The sequence below is a fragment of the Naegleria gruberi genome, assembly GCF_000004985.1.
Source record: "Naegleria gruberi genomic scaffold NAEGRscaffold_27, whole genome shotgun sequence".
Classification (NCBI taxonomy): Eukaryota; Heterolobosea; class Eutetramitea; order Acrasida; family Naegleriidae; genus Naegleria; species Naegleria gruberi.
In genome coordinates, this window is record NW_003163300.1 from 86441 (window position 1) to 105708 (window position 19268).

Here is a 19268-nt window from a genome sequence, read left to right on the forward strand (position 1 = left end):
AATTACCTCAAATAATGACACCGCCAGTGAGCTTTCTATCTGTATAGTGATGTGGCTCGATACTGATAATGCTTAACTTTTTAAATTGTGGCTTCCAAATGTTTTAACTTACGGCTGTTGGTTTATCATAGCAGGAGTATCTTCTGTTCCTGATGATGAGACATTAGCTTCATTGAGAAGTTAATTTGTTTGTAGAGACATTTCTTTGTGTTGTTTATTAGCCGCCTTGATGAAAGTAAGTGTTTAAGTTTATTTCAATTTCTTTTTACATTTCTTAATCATCTTCTTGGTTGGTTTATCTTGTGGAAATTTAGAGAGATGATCCTGGAATATTGTAAGAGCTTGTTCATAGTCTTTCTTTGCAACTAGTTCAATTCCTTGATTGTAAATTGCCCATTCTTTTTTCTTCTTCTCCATTTCGTCCAATTCGTACATCCATTCTATATTTCCAAAAGTTTAGTTTCAAACTATAATCAAAATACATACCATCCATTTGAACTTTCAATTGATTTCCCATTTCAAACAGGTCACATTCCTTCGATTTAATCTTATCAGAAAGTGAGAAGAAGGAATCGGTATCTTTCACCAGCTCCTTTTCACATACAAATCTAAACTCAAAGCTTTGAGCATTTTCCTTATAAACGCTCTCACTCACTAAATTTGGAATATTCAATTTGATCGCTTGTTGAATCATTCTATCAAGATTTGCATTGTAATTTCCAAAAATTGTAAAGTTTTTCATCTTTTCAGTTCCAATATTTCCAACTGAACATTTTTCAGTCAACATTGAAAATCTCAAATTGACCTTGCTATTAATCTTCTTTGTTCTTTCAATTAATTGTCTTGTTTGATCGGCTGCCTTCTTTGAATGATCTTTACAATCAAAACTGGAATTCCATGAAAATGTAATACATTGATTTTCAATATTACCCATGAAAGATCCGCTCTTATTGGACCAAGATTGGAGCGTGGTGAATAATTCGGTAAGAGTATTCGAAACATCGTTCAAATTTCCAAATAATTCATTCAAATTCTCAATATACAATCTCATAAAGGTAATATCCTTATTGATTAGTCCTAACCTAAACATATTCGAATCTGTCTTAATGAAGAGAATCTTTCAGATTGTCGAGCCATTGAAGAGAATGATCTTCTCGACTCATATATTGAATTGATCTTAACTAATTTGTTAATTGGTTCAATATTTTGATTTTTGGTTTCTCCCTCAATGGAAGCTAACAAGTGAGCTGGAATGAAGGATCTGTATTCGTTGATTCGTTTGGTCATTGATAAGAAGTGAGCTTGTAATTGGGATACTTCAGAAAATCTGGAAGGTTCTACATGGAGTGAATCCAATTCCATATTCGAAACCATTTCGAATAGTGCGATTAAATTGTAAAATGGATGAGTAATTTTTATAGAACTGAACATTCCCAATCCAGAACCAAGCAGAAGAATCACTAAATTTCCAATCAATGCACAAATAATGGCAATTATCATGTTTCCAATATAATTCCATTGAGGAACTGAAAAGACAATCACCCTTAATATTCTTCAATCAGAAATCTTATTAGAAACCAAGTGAACTTACCAATCTATATTAGAGGAGGTACATAATCTGAAAATTGCATTTCTTCTCGTTGCAGAATTAACCCCCAACATGACATTACAAGAAATATTCATAATTCCAGGATAGAGTTGACTAATTTCATTGTAAACATGTTTAACTTCTGTATTATTAATTGTGTTGATTGTGTCCAAATTTGCAGTTTCTACATCCCCTACGGGTGGTGGAGGGAAATTAGCTAATTTTTCATTAAACAATCTTTTCCAATTTAGGTAAATACTTACTTGCAACAATTTTCTTCTCAACTTGACCTTCCAAAATAAAAGCAATTGCACCATCAATCGAATCAGTCGATTCTTTCAGAAACCACGAAAAGGTTGTCGTACTGAAATCCAAATAATGAATCCAATCAAAAACTCGAGTTGAATTTTCCAACCTGAACGAATTGACCAATGAAATTAAAATCACTGGAACTCCAGGACTACTGAATGTTTCGCTAAAGATTGGAGTATCTGGATATTTAGCAGCAATTTTCTTGACTTGTCCTGTTTCAAAAGTTGGAACTTGACTTAGTAAAATTGGACAAACGACAGAACTAGCTCCAAAATCACAAATATAATAAGTGTCAAAAATTGGTCGAGTTGTAATGAGGATGAATGGTCTGACATTCTCTTTGGGTGTAACAAACCCATTTCCATATCCCTCAAAATTATAGAGTTTTACAGCTTCAACAATTGGATGAAGTTTCGTCTCACTTTTTACGAATTGCAATAAATCCAAATTTAACTGATCGTAATCAGAAGTATTCTGACTGACATGTATTTTCATTTGGTTTTTGGAAGTTTCTGATGAGATGACCAATTCAGACAATGTATTATTAACCTGTTGCACGAGAAATGCAAATTGATGTTCAGTCAATTGTGTTGCCATCACTTCAACTGTCGAGGCAAAACTTGTTAACCAAATGATGGACGTTACCAATAGAGTAGCCAAAATCATCATGGATACCATCAAGACAAGGCATATTTTAATACTAATGATGGGTTTTCTTGTCAGAGATGATGCTTCCTCTCGAAGTAAGAGGTCTGTATCTTGTGAGGTTGGTTGTATTGACATTTTTTTGTGTTTTGATGCCAAAATCTCTACGATTAGTGAGGTAAGGGTAGCACAGATCTTGATTCTTCCATGCCATTTCCAATTTAAACTCCCATCAAAGATTGTCAATGAAATTTACAATAAAATTAAAGATGACAGAATCAATTGGATGGACGAGATTTTTTAAGTATGAAAGGTATTGAATAAGTGAGCGATAACAGTGACTAAATATGACCATCTATTTCGATTTTGGTACCTCAATTCATATTACTAATTTGCTGAGGTGCAATTAAATTTGGTATTATTTAATTAAATAATTTGAAATTCCTTTTCAATGGTTGATTGAGTGGCTACTCTAAATTCTAATGGTCCATTGTAGAGTGATAATCTGTCTGTGTCCCAATCGAAAAATGCAGGTCCACAATTATCTCCATAACTGTTTAGTTCAATAATCTTTACAATTTCCTTTTCTAGATCAATGACTACAAAGTCAATACAACAATCATCGAGAGGTATCTTGTGTTTGACCTTTTCAAAATAATTCAAGATAATTCTCTTCATGGATTGATATTCTTCTATTGGAACATTTGGAAAGAAAGATGAACTGAAATATTGAGTCATGGCTGTCATTTTCTTGTTTCTGATAAAAGTTCTGACTTCTCTCCAAATAGGAATGTCAATCCACTCCCTTTGTTCATAAAATATGATTGTACATGATTCATTTCTAATATATTCTTATCAATTACTTACCTGATCACAATTTGAATGGGCATTGATTCATTACTTTGATGTTGAACTGCATCACTTCCCAATGAAACTGATAAATCAACATGAGATCTATAACTAATAGTCATTAATTTGATAAAATCCTCTCCTGATTTGACTTTCATACATTTCTGAGCACATATTTGAGTTATGGCCGATTGATACTTTTCATGTTTGAGTGAAAGTCGATCTCCACTTGAATCTACCTCCAAGGAATATAGCTCACTCCATTGTTTGACCATCTCCTCTACCATGGCATCATATTGATTGACTTTGAAAGCAGCATCCTTTGGAGAACGATGTGAAAGTTTAACAAAGGCTTCTCTATTTGGAAATTCACTCATCACTTGATTGATTCTGTTGGCTAATCCTTTCAAAATTTCTTCCTCTTCACTCTGTGTTTGTGATCCAAAGAACCATCTTTCGTATTCCTTTACAATGGCTTGAGCTTCTCCATAAGAAATTGAAAGAAAACGTGTTTTGAAAGTTTCCTCACCCAACTTGTCCATCCAAGTATTGCAATCAGTGAGATCGACATATAAAGTCAAACTAGCATTAATTAATTGCTTCTCTGGGATTATTTTGAACCATTCCAAATCATTTTCCTTAATTTCCAATGTAGATCCATCTTGCAAACATGGGAAATCTGATAATTTCTTCAACAACTCGAATACAGCATCTCTTAATAGGTAATGATATGAAAAACAGAATAATAAAGTGATTGGAAGAAATTGTTCTACTTGGAAGAGAAGGAATTTCTTCAATGAGCATAAATCTAAATGTCTAATTCTGAAAACTTCATTGAAAAACTTGAAGAGATTTACAACTCTTGTCAATTTCTCCAATTGATTGTTATCAGATTGACAATAATAAATTTCCAAGCATTCTTCCATAATTTTGTGAAATAAAAGTGGTTTTTCAATCCTATTACATCTGGATATACGGAAAATATGCTTAAATTCACTTTCTCCTTCATAAATATTAAATAAATCTTGCAATATTTCAATTAAACTATTTTCATCATGATTCGAATTTTCAATCTTTTCAATTACTTGTTCCAAATTATCCAAACAATTTCCTAACTTGCTTTCGATCTTCCATCTTCTTTCAATAGGTATCTTTCTCATAATACTTTCATTCTTCATCTCAATTTCATCTTCAGCAAGATTCGAATCGTCATCATTACTAGTGAGTGATGGAAATAATTCAAAATCTGAATTTTCATTCCGATGATCCAAATCTTGTTGATCATTTATCAATTTACGAAAATCATCAATTAATTCACTCCAAAATTGTGAATCTTCCGATACTTGTTTTCCCAACTTTTCATTCAATGCTTGTTTACAATCTTGTGCAAGATTTGTAATTTTGTAATTGTTATTGCCATCATCATCGTCAGCATCTTTATCAGTGGAGAGAAGAAATACTTTTGAAAAGAGAGAGCACATTAAACTCTGAGAATTAGGACTCATACGCAAATAGTCCAATACGGTGAGTAGATTTTCAGACATTTTTATTTTGTGCTTCAAATTCGAAAATGAAGTTGGAAAATTGAGATGCACTTGAAGGATCAATATTTTATGAAAGGAATATTAAGACTATACATTGAATATTTAAAGTATTTAAAATTAAATATTGTTAAATTATTAAATTGTAAAATTGTAAAGAGTTTAAAAAAAAATGAACAAGTACAAATCGATTCTTTCCTCCTCATCAACATTAAGCAATTCCACACCAATGATGATGATGACGAAACACCTCCCGAGAGCCACATTATTTTCCCTGAAAAAATCTTCTCCGAATCATGAAGAATTAAATTTCGGAATTTCAATGATGATGATGAAGAAGAATACAAGACGATGCTTTTCCTCCTCATTAAACAATCAAAAAGAAACAAAATCCAATAGTGATGATGATTATAAAATTCAATATGAAAAATACACTAAAGATTTAGCCCAACGAGTGGTTGATATTTTCCATGCACAAAAGAGTTGTCAATTAACAAGTTTTGGAGGATCGGAGAGTACTAGTGTTGAACATTTGAAAACTTCAATCATTCCGATGGCTATTGTTAAAAAGACAGTCTCTGATATTTATTTATCGGAATTTAAGAAGAAACCAAAGAAGGAACAAGAAGAACATTTGGAAGGAATTAAATATTATGAGGATATTTCAGGATTTGAAGATGATGGATATAATCTTAAACATTTTGATATTTATATTTGCATGCCTGATGGAAGTGATCATCTTGTTAATATTTCCAATGCTCCAGAGCCATTGCAAATCAGAAGAAAATTACTCCCAACAGAGACAGCCATTGTCAGTATTGCAACTGGTCACAGCGATCAGATTATGAGCTCACTATTCCAGAGAGTGGGTAGAATGCCTCCACGTGCCACAATTTCTGCCACTCTTGAAACTATTCCAAAAGAGTCTGAGGGATTTCATCAAATTTGGACTGAACAATTTAGAATGCATCCAAATGTTTCGATTCAAATGAAGAAGAATAGTGCCAATATTTTCAGAGTGAGAGTTGTCAAGAGTGCCTTCTTTTTGGATGAAGGATCAGCCATGAAAGAAATTCAAGATATGGATCATTTGAGTAGGGAAGTTATTCCAGATTCACTTTCTGCATCAGCCAATATCAAATCAATTATTAGAAGATTGAATGGAAATCCAGAGAGAGTTGCAGCCATTTTGGAGAAGGGTTTTGGAATTCATTTGAGTGACTTTTTCGTTTATGAACTCAATTCATATTGCATGAGAATTATGGGCAGAGATGTGAGCTATGGCAATGGAAAGAAGGAACCATCACAATTTTCAACCTATGAATTGGACCATGGTTATAAAATTTCAACCGAGGCCATGTTTAATCAATACCTTACCAAATTCCATAATGCATAAATTATTAATTGATTTTGAAACTACAAGAAACGTTTTATTATTAATTATGCATAAAAATGTTTTATTTATTATTTCAAGAAACTGTTGCAAATTGCAGGAAAGGATGAACGTTACCAAAGGAAAGGAACAGCTAAAGAACAATAACAAATACAAATTTAAATATTTTTGTTTTTATAAAAGAGAGAATTTAGAATCTCAATGGGGAGAAGAATTCCTTCATAGCCTTACCACCCTTCAAGTACTTAGCTTCAAACTTCTTCTTGATGGCCTTCTTGGCTTCCTTCTTTTGTGTAGCATCTTCAGAGGTCTTATCAGCAATCAAACCCTTGAAATCCATGTCCAAAGTGTGTCTAGTTGGCATCATATGTTGGTAGTTGACAGACTTGATGAAAACAGTGAGCTTGCTTCTTCTCTTCATGGCAGTCAATGACATAGACTTGGTGACGGACTTTGGATATTGGTCAATACCGACAACAACAGCGTGTGGGAAGGACTTATCGTTGGCAGCATCATCGAAGTTCTTGGCAATAACAGCCTTTCTGCCGGCATATCTACCTTGCAAGATGATGACGATTTTACCTGGCTTCAAAAACTTGGTTTGTTGGACTTCCTTTGCCATTTCGTGTTTTGGATTTTTTTTTCGAACAAATTTTTAGTTAACTAGCGATCCCCAACTTTACAACAAAGATAAAAATGAGCCATTTTTAACTCAATGCAAGGAAAACAACAAAACAAGCACCATGAAGTGACTTTGCTTCTTCTCCACCAACATTCCGAGAAGGTTTGACTCACCATAACATCTTCATCTTAACAAGTCTCTCACTACCAATAGGTCTTCTTGTTGTTCTTGTTCATCTAATATTGATTGAAGGCAAAGAAAGAAAAAAATGTTCAACCCTGGAAATCTTGGAAAATTCCTTCACTTGTTTGGATCAACTAGAATTGGAAAAATTGGTGATAAACTCTCTCTTCTTAAAGGACAAGGTGAAGCTGGTGGTTTGGTTCGTGTTACTATGAGTGGACTCGGAAAGATTGAAAAACTCGAACTTGACGACAAGCTCTCCGGAAAGAGTTTGGAAACAATTGAAGACCTTGTTGTGAGTGCTTGCAACTCTGCAAAGGAAGATTTGGAAAGAAAGACCAATGAAGAAATGATGAATTTGAGATCTGACCCAGAACTCCTTGCCGTCTTTGCTAGAATGTTCAACAAGGGACCAAATGAAACTAATTAAATTATTATTAACTTTGAAAGTCATCATTGTCATGCTCTCCGAGATTTTAGGATAATTCTCTCTCATACTCAACAACAACAATAATAGTACTCTACTCGTTGTGGATTTTCTACATTAATCAGCATTATTATTCAAATAATTAATTTGGATGTAATTTAATAAAACAACAAAAACTTTAAAATTCATTTGTTTTTATTGAATATAAATAAACATAATATTAAAAGTTTTTTCTCCCTTCCGATTCAAATCATTGAATACTAGTATTATATTATATAGGATGTATTCTTATACTCCCAAATTGTTAATTAATTAACCAAACACCGAATGACTAAGAACAAGTGCAAAATCGACTTCTTTAAAGCACATCTTCTCCTAGATGAATATTCACTTCATCATTATCGATGAAGTATCACCACCATCAAAATTTGTCTCTAATATTTTCACATTGTAAGCAATATTCTCTTTGGTTGGCTAGAAATATTCTTCAACCCTTTAAAACTGCAAACACTTTGTTGAGGAAGAGAACAACAAAATCAAAAAAAATGTTTCCTCTTCCACTTCTCTATTCATAATAGAATTTGTTCATTAGCACAAAGTTGTATGTATTGTACTGTTTCGACGGGATGAAGGCTGGTTGCGCGAAGGTACTTGGTTGATGTTGCTCTCTTGGTTGAATGGTTATCAAAGGCTTGATATTGTTCTGTTATTGCTGGTTCTTTCAATGATGATCAACGTTTAAATGACGAGTCTGAAGATAATGCGAGGACAAAAAAACATTTGGCTTTTATATCTGATTATGAACCAAACAGACAATGTCTAGTTGATGATGGTTATTTGATTAGAGTGTGCTCTACTCGATATCTTTAACAATCAGTCCATCCCGTCAAGAATTTCTCGAATACTAACTACATATTTTAGAATTGAACCTTTTTGAAAAGGTAAATAGTTCTTGCTTGAGAGGGATGGTGTGTTCAGAATACTTGTTTTGAATATCAAGTTTCGGCTTGTTTGAATTTTAATGATGATTAAACAATTGATGAGGCATTTATCCGACGCCCAAATAACTGGAGACAAACCTTTTGCTACCTTAACTTTCTGATGATTCAACAATTCAAAGCTTGTTGTTTGGACTTTTGTTCTGAATAGCCATCCCTGACAATATGTTTACTTACCATTTACTGTTTTTTAATTTAATATTTAACAATTTTAGAATAAAGAAAATGAGTTGAAATGTAAATTTATATTGCTGTTATGTGTCTTAAAATCATTAATCTTGTGTTATTCAAACACTTAGAAATGTACTATTTACATCTTATTGCAGGGGAACAATTCAATTTACTAATTGGTTATTCTTCTTGACCTTACTCAAAGTGCATTTCAAAATGAAATCAGTATCATTTCGCAAAGATTCATCGACAAATTCAATAGCATCCTCACATTGATGAATTGCCTCCCAAACCACATCTCTATCTTTTTTCAGTTCACCCCCTACATATCTCAATGCCATTCCATCTTGTTTTACAGCTACTAAGGCCAGCTCCTTATCATTCTGGAGAACATATCGAGCATATCGAATCATTGAACCATTTTGTTTAACTCCTTCCATGAACACTTCCTTGTCTTCCAACATGTCTCTGAAGAGAAATCCCAAAGTGAGTGGATTTTTCCTTACCAATTTCAATACAATTTCTCTATCTTGTAAAATGTGATCCTTTCTATCTTCACGAATGCTCCCATTATAAGGAATACACCCCAAAGCATTGATATTCAAATCAATGGCTTCCTCAAGGAATGAATAATCTTTGATAAGTTCAGGATCAGCAGACGAAATTGAGTAATAATCCAACCTCATTGCTGTCAACATGATTTGTGCATCAGCTTTAAATTCCTGTCCAATGTAAAAACAGGATCCACGTACTTGACTAACCAGTTCCAGAATGAACTCCCTATTTTTCATCAATTCTTCATCAACCCTCAATAATGATTCAGGTTGAATTTTAGCCACTAAAAATATTACACTCTTATTCTTTTTCAAATCCTCATTCAAATATTCGATAGCATCCAATGATTCATTCAGAGCAGTCAGTGCCAATTCCAAATCATTTTTCAATTCTCCCCATGCATATTGAATGCAGAGTGGATTGGCACAAATGGCCTTCTTCATAAATTCCTTGTCAGATCGAATGGACATGTCCTCATCGAGTAGACATTCAGGATCTTTTGATATTTTTGAAAGTAGCAACTCTTCTTCATATAGTGAATCATATCCTGATTGACCATATGCTACTTTCAATACTTCATCATCATCTTCAAATTCTTTAGCATATTCAATTGCATTTCCATTCTGTTTCACTGCTTCCAACACAATTTCCTTATCAATAAATTCGGCAAATTCCAAAGCAAATCCATTTTGTTTGACAGCTGCCAAAACGACTTGTTTATCCTCTTTGAGTGTGAAATGAACAAATTCCAAAGCATACCCATTTCTCTCTACAATTTTCATTACAAATTCCTTATCAATATTCAATGGAGTAATTCTCAAATATTCCAAACTATGTCCAAGAGCAATATCCACAATTTCTTTATCAGATTTAAATGCATTATCACAATAAACAAACGAATTCGGACTATTCCTAATAGCAGTCAATACAATTTCTCGATCCATTCTCAATTCCTCACTCAAATGTTTCAACAAATTTCCATTTCTCTGCAGGGCGAATAATAAAACTCTCCTATTTGACTTGACATCTTCTGATATGAAAATCCTCTCAGGATCCATAAATCTAATAGCAGCCATATATAATTCCGGATCATTTCCAATCATGGCTGCTAATTCAGGTGAATGTTCAACACATTTCAAAATATTCCTCTCGTGTGTGAATTTTTGTGCAAGTAATTGATGAAGATCGTGATGGGAACAATACGATAAAGGTGAATCATCACTCAAAATAATATTAACCCTGACTTGATGGTCGTGTGATTCAGCTTGTTGTTGAGACATTTTTTTTATGGAAACTATAAGAATTGTAATCTTCTGGATTTTTTCATCACCAACAGGTTTGCTCCAGTTTCTTATATGAAAGTCGTTCTCTTGTTTGTTGTTTTAACATTCTCAAAACAACTGTTAAGAATATGCGGCTTAATTTTCTCAATGTGAGGATTTTTTGAGTGTGGTTTTGTGTGGCGAATTAAAGTGGTGTCAAGGAACATTTTTGGAAAGGAGGGTGAGCTTGGAGTATTTTAGGAAAGGTGTCGAGTTCAATATGGAAGAAATTAACATTAAAATTCAAGTTAATTTACAATTTATTTACATTATTCCAGAATTGAGAGTGAGATTATCATTTTAGTATTAGGATCTCTCTTCAAGTCGTACTTGTTCATTTCAATCATTCCAAGATCGTATCCCTTCATACTACTCAAATCTTTAACAATTTGATCAGTTCCGAAATATGGATGGCTCACAACAGAATTATCAGTAAATCCATGTCCAAGAGTAATACACTCAACTCCATTAATTGAAACAACATGTCCTTGATCAACTACCAAATTATAGACATAATCACAGGCAACATCTTGAGGTGATTTGATATCGATTGGGAATTTCCATTCACCCTTAACTCTTACAGGGTGATATGGGGTAATGTACATTCCATTCATTTCACACAATTTGACAATAGGGGAAGGAGTCTTGCTCTTCAAGACGCATAAAATAGTGGCATATGAATCACCATTCATGTTCTTAACTCTGTCTCCTTTCTTAATTTCAGAAACCTTCTTGACAGAGTTGTCATACATTGTGATTAATGAATTACCATCGAAGCAAGAACCACCTGCATTGTAGTATGAGCTCATGTTTGTTGGGGTGTTATAGCTGCCACCACCATAGGAATAGACATTTGATGGTTTTGGAGGAGGAAGTTTACAAAAGATGTCATCTGCAACAGATTGCAAAGCTTCAAACAAGCTTCCACCAAAGATTTGAACACTTGGGTCTTTGAAATTGTGGCATTGTTGCATCCAGTTAGCACGAAGGAGAGAAGGCAAATAGTGATAACCCCACTTATTCATGAACTCTTGTTTGGAGAAGGCAATAGATACTTGACCTTCGTTTGTATTGTCACTCTTAATATCTCTAACTAGAGCACTGACACGTTCATCTGTAAAGGATGGTAATTTGGCAATAGTTTGCAAGAAGGATTCTAATTGATGTTTGCATTCCTTACTACTGTCATCTCTGCTACTGTTACCATTTCTGTAGGTTTGAATACATTTTTCAACACATTCAATGAACATTAATCTTGTCAAGTTGGCATCCATATCAGTAGCTTGTTCTGAGGAGAGTGATTGATTAACAGGTTCAACTTTTTCAATAGAATGGTGATTGTAAGTGAGATCAACCTTAATGGCAGGCAAATTATTGGCATGCATATCGACATCAATAATATAATCTCTTGATTGTTGGAATTGAACTCCTCCCATTGAAATTGTGAATTGTTTTTCATTGGTACTGTTATTTCCATTTTGACTGGAACCGTAAACGTGTGAAATCTTGGCACCGTTCATTGAGGAAATGACCAACTCGGCTCTTCTAACAGCAGTACATAAAATATTACTCATCATGTTAACAAATGTTGTTCCAACCATGGAACAATCAGGAATATAAGAGTAAGCTCCACTTCCATTCATTGCAATATCTTTCAATAAGGCACTATCCAAACTGTATCCAAATCCAAAGCTGTGAATTGTGGAATTCAATGGATGTTCCTTAATGTACTTTTCAAGAGTTGGGACAATACCTCTTGGAGGATTAATGTTAGGTTCACCATCTGTGAATAGAATCAAACAAGTATTGGTCTTTGCACAGAGAGGATTATTAAGACTGGATTCCATTCCCAATCTCAAACCATCCCATACATTGGTAGATCCTTCAGGTCCTAAATGTTCCAACTTTTCAATGGCCTTCTTCTTACCAACTGCATCCATTTTAGTGAGAGGAAGTTCCATTCTTGCAGAATCACTGAATGGAATGAGAGAAATTTGATCCTTTTCATTCATTAATTCAATAAGAGTTCTAACAGAGTGCTTGACCAAATCCAATCTTGAAAATCCAGTATTTTCATTGGAAGAACTCAAATCTTCAGCACTAGATCCCATACTTCCACTCACATCGAGAATGCATACCAAATTACATGGTTGACGTTGACCTCCAGTAGGTGGTGATACCTTAACATGAATTCTTCTCTTTGATTCACTCACTTGCTTTGAAACAATTGTCAAATTCAAAGAATGATCTTCAATATCTTGCTCAACCAATGGTGTGACTCTATTCACAACAATAGGAGTATTTCCATGAACCAATTGTTCAATAGTATTTCTCAAAGCAATATTCGATACCAACAACTCCTTGCTCATGGCTTCTCTTGTCAATGGTGAAGTAGCATGAATAGTCAACCAATGTTCAATTGCTTCTCTTTCATAGGTTTGACCATCGGTACCAATAACAGGATCTTTCATAATTTCCTGTGTGATTGGACAATAAAATTCATTTGGATAATTTCTTTGAGTTGATGATGATGACATGATCAGCTGATGTATATTATTATATGTACAATAGTATGTCTTGGTGTTGTTCTTTTTTTCTTATTGAAAAAGTTCTTCTCAGATTTTAAGAGTTCCTTTTAAAGGCCATTGCTAAATTACTATCGGAGAGTTGAGAATTTGATTGATCTTCAATTTGTAAATTGTTCTCTCTTCATTGAAAGCGCTGTGAACTTTGATAATTATCAACAAATTCTCTTCTCTGTCTTCTCATCATCAAATGATAATTCTAAATTTATGCAAATTCTCGGCGGGTAATGAGAAGAAGAAGTAAATGAAGTAAATGTGTTATTTTGTATATATACAAAAGGTATTCTCTCTCATATGGATGTGTTTTTAATTGGTAATATTAAAGTTGCTGATTCGATCGAATGAAAAGCGCTGCAAGTCTTTAATTTTTATTTAATAATTAATAAACAGTAATATTTAAATATTGATGATGTTTGTTGCTCTGTTCTTATTAATCGTTTGAATAATTCTTCCTGAATCAAATCATTGGACTTTTTCAGAGCATTTTGTAATTCTTGTAATTGTTTAACACTCGAAAGGGATGAAATTTCATCTGCTGAAATGGTTGCTCTCTTTACAAGATCAGATTTCAATTGATTATTCTTTGAATTTTCCATTTCTAATAGGTTACATTGATTCTTGAATGAGGTAAGCAACATTGTTATCATTTCAAATCTTTCATTCATTGGTGTTTGCATCAATTTGTTTTTCATTTCTGTATTAATTTCTGGTGCCTCAATGCCCTGGTTGTAATATTCCAAGTTTCGTTTGTGTAGTTTCTTATAACCTTCTTTAGTTTCCTCGGTAGCTACCTTCCACATATTGGCCAATTCTCTTTGGATTTCCTTTTCGGAATAGGTCTCACCAAGACGAGCCCTAACTTTTGCTCTGTTATCTAAATTTCAGTTTACCAAAATTAATTCAGAGTTTGAATTAATAAACTGCTTACCATTACAAAAGAGAATATATGAAGAACAGGGTTTTTTCATATTCATGAACATCTCAAGTTGTTTTTTTTTTGATTTTGTAAATTATCTATAAATAGTCTCCACCCGAACTGTGGAGGAAATAACAAAAGGATTTAAATTCAAGATCATTAATTTTTGACAAGAATTAGTTTGTATTAATTATTGAAATTCAAAGTATCAAAGAAGGATTTCACTTGATTTTCCATATCTTGAATGTACTTTTCCTGTTCTTCCTCTTTGCCAATGAACCAACTTTGATAACAAGTCAAACACATGGCAAACGAAACTGCATTGAAATATTTCCTCCGTTCTTGATATCCTTTCCAGAAGGTTTCTGGATTCATATTTAGAGAAGGAAGAAGGTGTTTGTTCATTGATTCAATCATGAATTCTCGTTCTTCATCGTTGGTTGCATAATTATAAAGCATTTCTGAAATATCTTCATCAATGATTGAGAAGGAAGACCATTCCCAGTCAATTATGCCAGTAATGACTTTTGTTTGAGGATCTACAAGTGTATTATTTGGAGTAATATCAATATGGCAAATTGACATTAAATTATACGGAAACTCTATTGTTGTTTCTAACATGTTCAATAAATCGTTGGAATTTAGTAACAAAGTAAGATAAGGAACCATTCTTGATAATTTTCATATCTTCCAATCGAAAATCAATTAAGGAAATGATGTAATCATTGAAAGAACGGAATGGACCTTTTAAGGTATCACAATTAGGACCAATGAGGGCAAGTACTTGACCATTTTTCATTTCAATACCTTGATAACATCCAAATAAGGGATTTGGCCCAGCTTGATCGTTATCACAAGTTCTTGTGAGGAATTTTAAATCACTCAATTTGGATCTTTCCTTAACTATTTGATTCAAGTAATGTTTTCTTTCGTCAGTGGTCATGTCACCATAAATTGTGTTCAATGTTATTCCTTCACACTTTGACATGAAAATGTATTCGTTTCCAATTAAATCACCTTCACAATCGTATCCATAAATGGTTGGCACTGGAAAATCTTTAACATTCTCACTAAGGAATTGGATCACCAACACTTCATTGAGAGTTTTCAATCTTTTCCAATTTGGGGGCAAAATTTTTACAATGCTCTTCAATTCCTTATCATTTAATTTAATGGTCAAACAATAGACAGCATTGACAACTCCATTATCAATTTGTTGCACATCTATTGCTAATACACAAGTATCCGCATTGGTGCCATATTCGAAACCAATTCTTTCAGAAAGATCTCTTCGAAAGTCAGCACATTCCACCGCCGATTTGTTAATAATCTTGAATGCCTTTTCATTATCCAATTGAATATCATAACGAGTGGATTCTCTCATTTTTTCTAGTGAATGAATTTCAACTTTGAATATTAACCACTTCAAATATTAAAATCTTCATTTCAAACTCGAAATTGAAATCAAAAACCTTAATATTTCTGAAGCAATTATCTTTCCAATTCGATTCCAGAGAGTTATTAAAGGTGTTATGCTCAATCATTGATCATACACTTTGGTAACACTATAAAATTCGAGTAATTGAGATGTTTTCTATTCCCTTACAACGACTTCTTCTATTTTTAAAGGTCATTACATAAAAATTCAGATGATGAACTCTGTAAAACAACGCCAAGATAAAAACCCGCCAAAATTTTTAGCCTAGAACTATAAATTTCAAAAAAACAAATCAAATTATAGAAATGATTAGCAACACTGTTAATAACAGCAACAATAACGCACCTAATGCTTCCGAACCAATTGAAATTAAATTAAATTATTTGATGAAGAAGCATGATGATGATCAAATTATTGAACAAAGTTTGCCTTCCTTCTCTCCTTTGGAAAATCTTCAAGATTTGAAAGATTATATTGCAAATCAATTTAATTCAAATTTGATGAATGATGATGAAGAACCAAAATCTGTCAAGATTGTTAAAGTTAAGGATTTCAAGGCAAAATCTGGTAAAAAGTTTAGAGCCCTTCATACTGATGAAGATTGGACCAATTCTATCAATTCCATTCTTCAACATCGTCTTGATTCCTCTACCACAACTTCTGTTGAACCATTCATTGTTGATTTCAAGATTAGAATGAAAAAGTCCAAGAAGGATAAAGTTTCTAATGATAAGAGTGAAAGAAAAGCTGAAAGAGAGCTCAAGAAACAAGAACGTCAAGAAAAACGTCGTTTCCAAAAGGAAGAATCTCAAAAGGTTCATGCTGATGATTTAATTCTCGTAGATGAAAGTACTGGAATTGCATCCAAGATGAATCCAGAAATTAGTAGAATTATCATTGATGGTAATAATCTCTTCTTCCAAACCAATACTTTGAGAGGTTTAATTCTCAAGAGTAAGAAGAAACACCAAGTTGAAGAATTACTTGTCCACATGGCTAAAAAGTATTCTCAATTCTCTGAAACAACTTTCAATCAAAAATTGAATTTAATGCATGTTGTTTTTGATGCTTCAAGCAATCAAGTTAATGGTACTTCCAATGATGGAACATTTGTTGTTTCATCTGCCAAGAAGGAAGGATTCACCATTGCTGATGATATGCTTGTTGAATTGGCAAATCGACAAAATATTGCTGGCACTTTGGATTCTTGTCTATTTGTTACATCTGACAGAGGATTGAGAGAACGTTTGAAGTCCATTGGAGCTAAATGTATCAAGTCTGGAAGATGGATGGCATTTGCTCATGCTCATCTTTGTCCAAATGCAGCCACCACTTCAATTGATGAATGGACTGCTCAATTATGGAGTCAAGTTACTAATGAAAGTAACTAAATTAAGATACCACTCAAAGATTACTCTTAATAAAAGAAGTCTTTTCTTAAATTATGATGCAAATTAATGAAATGTTCATAAAGGACAGTGGTGTAATAGTTTACAAAATATTGAGAAATGAAATTAAAAAAGGAAACTTTCTAAATTCTGATAAATTATTATGCAAATTGATGGATTTTATTATCATTTTCATCAATAATAAGGTGATTTACAATCCAATATCACAAACTTCTTTTCACAAACCTCATTATTCCCTAACCAAACCTACTTGTCAATTATAAACAAACAACTGTCACTTTTCAAACATTAAAATCAACACAAAAAAAATGGGCAACAAACTCTCCCAAGCTGAAAAGCTCATCAAATCTGGTCAAAATTGCGACCTCGACTTGGATGAAAAGGAAATCAACAACAAGGAATTAGCACAACTTTCCGATCTTCTCAGAAATAACAATACTTGTTATGCTCTCCATTTGAAGGCAAATAATTTTGATGAGAAGGGATTGGAAGCACTTGGAGAGGCGTTGCAGACTAATAGATTTTTGAAAAGATTGTATTTGAATAATAATAGAATTGGTGATGTAGGTTTACAACAATATTAAATAGTATTTAATATTTAAATGATGATCAATGTTAATTAATATATTTAATTAAAATAATGATAATAATAATAATAATGGATGATATTCACTTTAGGTTGGATGTAAACATTTAGCTGATGCAATTAAACGTGTGACAGCTCTTGGTATGATTGACATGTCAATGTCTGGTATTGGAACACAAGGAGCTAAATTCTTGGGAGTTTCTCTCGTTCTTAACAATTCCATTCACACAATTTACTTGACTGATAACACAATTGGTGCTGAAGGAACCAAAGCTTTGGCTGAAGGTTTGAAGGACAATAAGAAACTCAAAGTTTTGGACATTTCAAGAAATGATATTGGAAATGATGGAGCTGTTGCTTTGGCAGAAATGTTAAAAGTCAATTCAGTGTTGGAACAATTGTATATTGTCAAGAATAATATTGGCACAACTGGATCCATTGCTTTGGCTGAAGCTTTGGTTGTAAATAAGGGAATGAGAAGTTTGAATATGGATTTTAATCCGATTGGTGATGATGGTGCAACTCCTTTCATGAAGGTTCTTCGTGAAAATGACAAGATTGAAAAGATTGAATTTGATGATAAGAGTATTTCTGAAGATTGGAAGAATGAATTTAGAATGAGATTACAAAGAAAGCAAGAAGTTCGTTAATTATTTCTACTTTGTAATGACTATTGCGTGTTAATTGAATTATTGAACTATTTTGATGTTGTATTACCATAAATACACAACAAATTTGCAAATCTAATTTGGATGTTAGTGTGTTGTCAAGTTGAAATCATACCACTAAGTTGTTGTTTCATAATTGTTTTTTGAATTGAGAAATTAAGATTTACTTGTTTACAACAAATTCATCATCACCAAAAGTCACAATTATCTTGGCCTGTTGGTTAGTGAATGAGTCAGTTAGAAAATATGTAGATTCTGGAAATATTTTAGTAACATCTTCCAGAGATTTGCAATTAGAAAGTTGTTGTTTAGCTGTTTTCATTTCCATTTTGGTTACAACTTTGTTAAAAAGTAGTGTTACTATACTATCATCACAATTCTTTAAATTGACAATTTTTGGAAGGGAAAGGTTGAACATTGCATGATAAATAGGTTTTCCATAATAAACTTTTAGAGAAGTCCAATTCAATACCATAAAAGGTAATTTGAAGAAATTTTCACCCAATGTTGACAATATCTCTTGATTTGTTAATTGCAAATATTTTTCCAATTTAGATATCATCTTCCAACCAAAATATATTACAATAGCTGATGGATGTTGAAATGGTAAACCATTTTTGTCAATTAGAGTATTCCATTCTATTATGTCTTTATCAACTTCGTCTTGATATAAAAGTTTAGTTTTTGAGATGGTACCATCAGGATACTGAATAGTTGTCACACACATTCTATCAGCCCCTTTCTTATTCTTTGTTTTTTGGTAGATGTAATGAATTCCATCTTCACTAGTATCACCATTTAATGCAATTACTTTTGTTTCAACATTAAACTCCTCTAATAAAATAACAGATTCTTTCCATAACAATGATTCTAGCAATGCATTTGTTGGTACCATATTTGAGAAATATTCTTTAAACAAAATATTATTATTCCCCAATATTCTATGAGCATGGCATTTGGCTACTTCAAAACTTGCATTAAACTGTTCAAACTCAAGCCCATGGAGATTTTGAACACCCTTATTCCGAATACAACTACTTAACTTGTCAATAAAATCGCT

General features: G+C 32.9%; 10 protein-coding genes across 10 annotated transcripts; 4 read left to right on the top strand and 6 right to left on the bottom strand.

Moving 5' to 3' along the window:
* Window positions 1–108: 108 nt before the first annotated feature.
* NAEGRDRAFT_49457 (uncharacterized protein) lies at window positions 109–4938 on the bottom strand (the record flags this gene model as incomplete). Its single annotated transcript, XM_002676554.1, has 5 exons — window positions 109–149; window positions 487–1082; window positions 1592–1781; window positions 1852–2519; window positions 3413–4938. The coding sequence occupies 5 exons, from the start codon at window positions 4936–4938 to the stop codon at window positions 109–111; spliced, it is 3021 nt and encodes a 1006-aa protein (XP_002676600.1).
* Window positions 4939–5107: 169 nt separating this feature from the next.
* NAEGRDRAFT_79935 (uncharacterized protein) lies at window positions 5108–6348 on the top strand (the record flags this gene model as incomplete). The annotated part of the gene is made up of 1 exon (XM_002676471.1): window positions 5108–6348. One exon carries the CDS (start codon window positions 5108–5110, stop codon window positions 6329–6331), a length of 1224 nt encoding a protein of 407 aa, XP_002676517.1. The 3' UTR covers window positions 6332–6348.
* A 58-nt stretch (window positions 6349–6406) lies between these two features.
* On the bottom strand, window positions 6407–6969 carry NAEGRDRAFT_58185 (uncharacterized protein). Its single transcript, XM_002676555.1, has 2 exons — window positions 6560–6969; window positions 6407–6461 (listed from the first exon to the last, which is right to left on the bottom strand). Exons 1-2 carry the CDS (start codon window positions 6948–6950, stop codon window positions 6442–6444), a joined length of 411 nt encoding a protein of 136 aa, XP_002676601.1. The 5' UTR covers window positions 6951–6969; the 3' UTR covers window positions 6407–6441.
* Window positions 6970–7217: 248 nt separating this feature from the next.
* NAEGRDRAFT_79937 (uncharacterized protein) lies at window positions 7218–7744 on the top strand. Its single transcript, XM_002676472.1, has one exon. The coding sequence runs from the start codon at window positions 7219–7221 to the stop codon at window positions 7561–7563; it is 345 nt and encodes a 114-aa protein (XP_002676518.1). The 5' UTR covers window position 7218; the 3' UTR covers window positions 7564–7744.
* Window positions 7745–8893: 1149 nt separating this feature from the next.
* On the bottom strand, window positions 8894–10387 carry NAEGRDRAFT_49460 (uncharacterized protein; the record flags this gene model as incomplete). Its single annotated transcript, XM_002676556.1, has 1 exon — window positions 8894–10387. The coding sequence occupies one exon, from the start codon at window positions 10385–10387 to the stop codon at window positions 8894–8896; it is 1494 nt and encodes a 497-aa protein (XP_002676602.1).
* A 461-nt stretch (window positions 10388–10848) lies between these two features.
* Window positions 10849–13189, bottom strand: NAEGRDRAFT_58186 (uncharacterized protein). The gene has a single exon (XM_002676557.1). The coding sequence runs from the start codon at window positions 13141–13143 to the stop codon at window positions 10876–10878; it is 2268 nt and encodes a 755-aa protein (XP_002676603.1). The 5' UTR covers window positions 13144–13189; the 3' UTR covers window positions 10849–10875.
* Window positions 13190–13559: 370 nt separating this feature from the next.
* NAEGRDRAFT_68162 (uncharacterized protein) lies at window positions 13560–13991 on the bottom strand (the record flags this gene model as incomplete). Its single annotated transcript, XM_002676558.1, has 1 exon — window positions 13560–13991. One exon carries the CDS (start codon window positions 13989–13991, stop codon window positions 13560–13562), a length of 432 nt encoding a protein of 143 aa, XP_002676604.1.
* A 705-nt stretch (window positions 13992–14696) lies between these two features.
* On the bottom strand, window positions 14697–15491 carry NAEGRDRAFT_68163 (uncharacterized protein; the record flags this gene model as incomplete). Its single annotated transcript, XM_002676559.1, has 1 exon — window positions 14697–15491. One exon carries the CDS (start codon window positions 15489–15491, stop codon window positions 14697–14699), a length of 795 nt encoding a protein of 264 aa, XP_002676605.1.
* A 359-nt stretch (window positions 15492–15850) lies between these two features.
* NAEGRDRAFT_49463 (uncharacterized protein) lies at window positions 15851–16936 on the top strand (the record flags this gene model as incomplete). Its single annotated transcript, XM_002676473.1, has 1 exon — window positions 15851–16936. One exon carries the CDS (start codon window positions 15851–15853, stop codon window positions 16934–16936), a length of 1086 nt encoding a protein of 361 aa, XP_002676519.1.
* Window positions 16937–17262: 326 nt separating this feature from the next.
* NAEGRDRAFT_68165 (uncharacterized protein) lies at window positions 17263–18190 on the top strand (the record flags this gene model as incomplete). The annotated part of the gene is made up of 2 exons (XM_002676474.1): window positions 17263–17517; window positions 17633–18190. 2 exons carry the CDS (start codon window positions 17263–17265, stop codon window positions 18188–18190), a joined length of 813 nt encoding a protein of 270 aa, XP_002676520.1.
* Between the last annotated feature and the right edge of the window lie 1078 nt (window positions 18191–19268).

Bases quoted from the DNA above. Each gene is read 5' to 3' on its own strand.
- NAEGRDRAFT_58186 (XM_002676557.1), bottom strand. From the start codon at position 13,143: ATGTCATCATCATCAACTCAAAGAAATTATCCAAATGAATTTTATTGT.
- NAEGRDRAFT_79937 (XM_002676472.1), top strand. From the start codon at position 7,219: ATGTTCAACCCTGGAAATCTTGGAAAATTCCTTCACTTGTTTGGATCA.
- NAEGRDRAFT_58185 (XM_002676555.1), bottom strand. From the start codon at position 6,950: ATGGCAAAGGAAGTCCAACAAACCAAGTTTTTGAAGCCAGGTAAAATC. The intron at 6,462-6,559 runs GTAAGGCTATGA...ATTGTTCTTTAG, and splicing joins AGCTAAGTACTTGAAGGGTG to CTGTTCCTTTCCTTTGGTAA.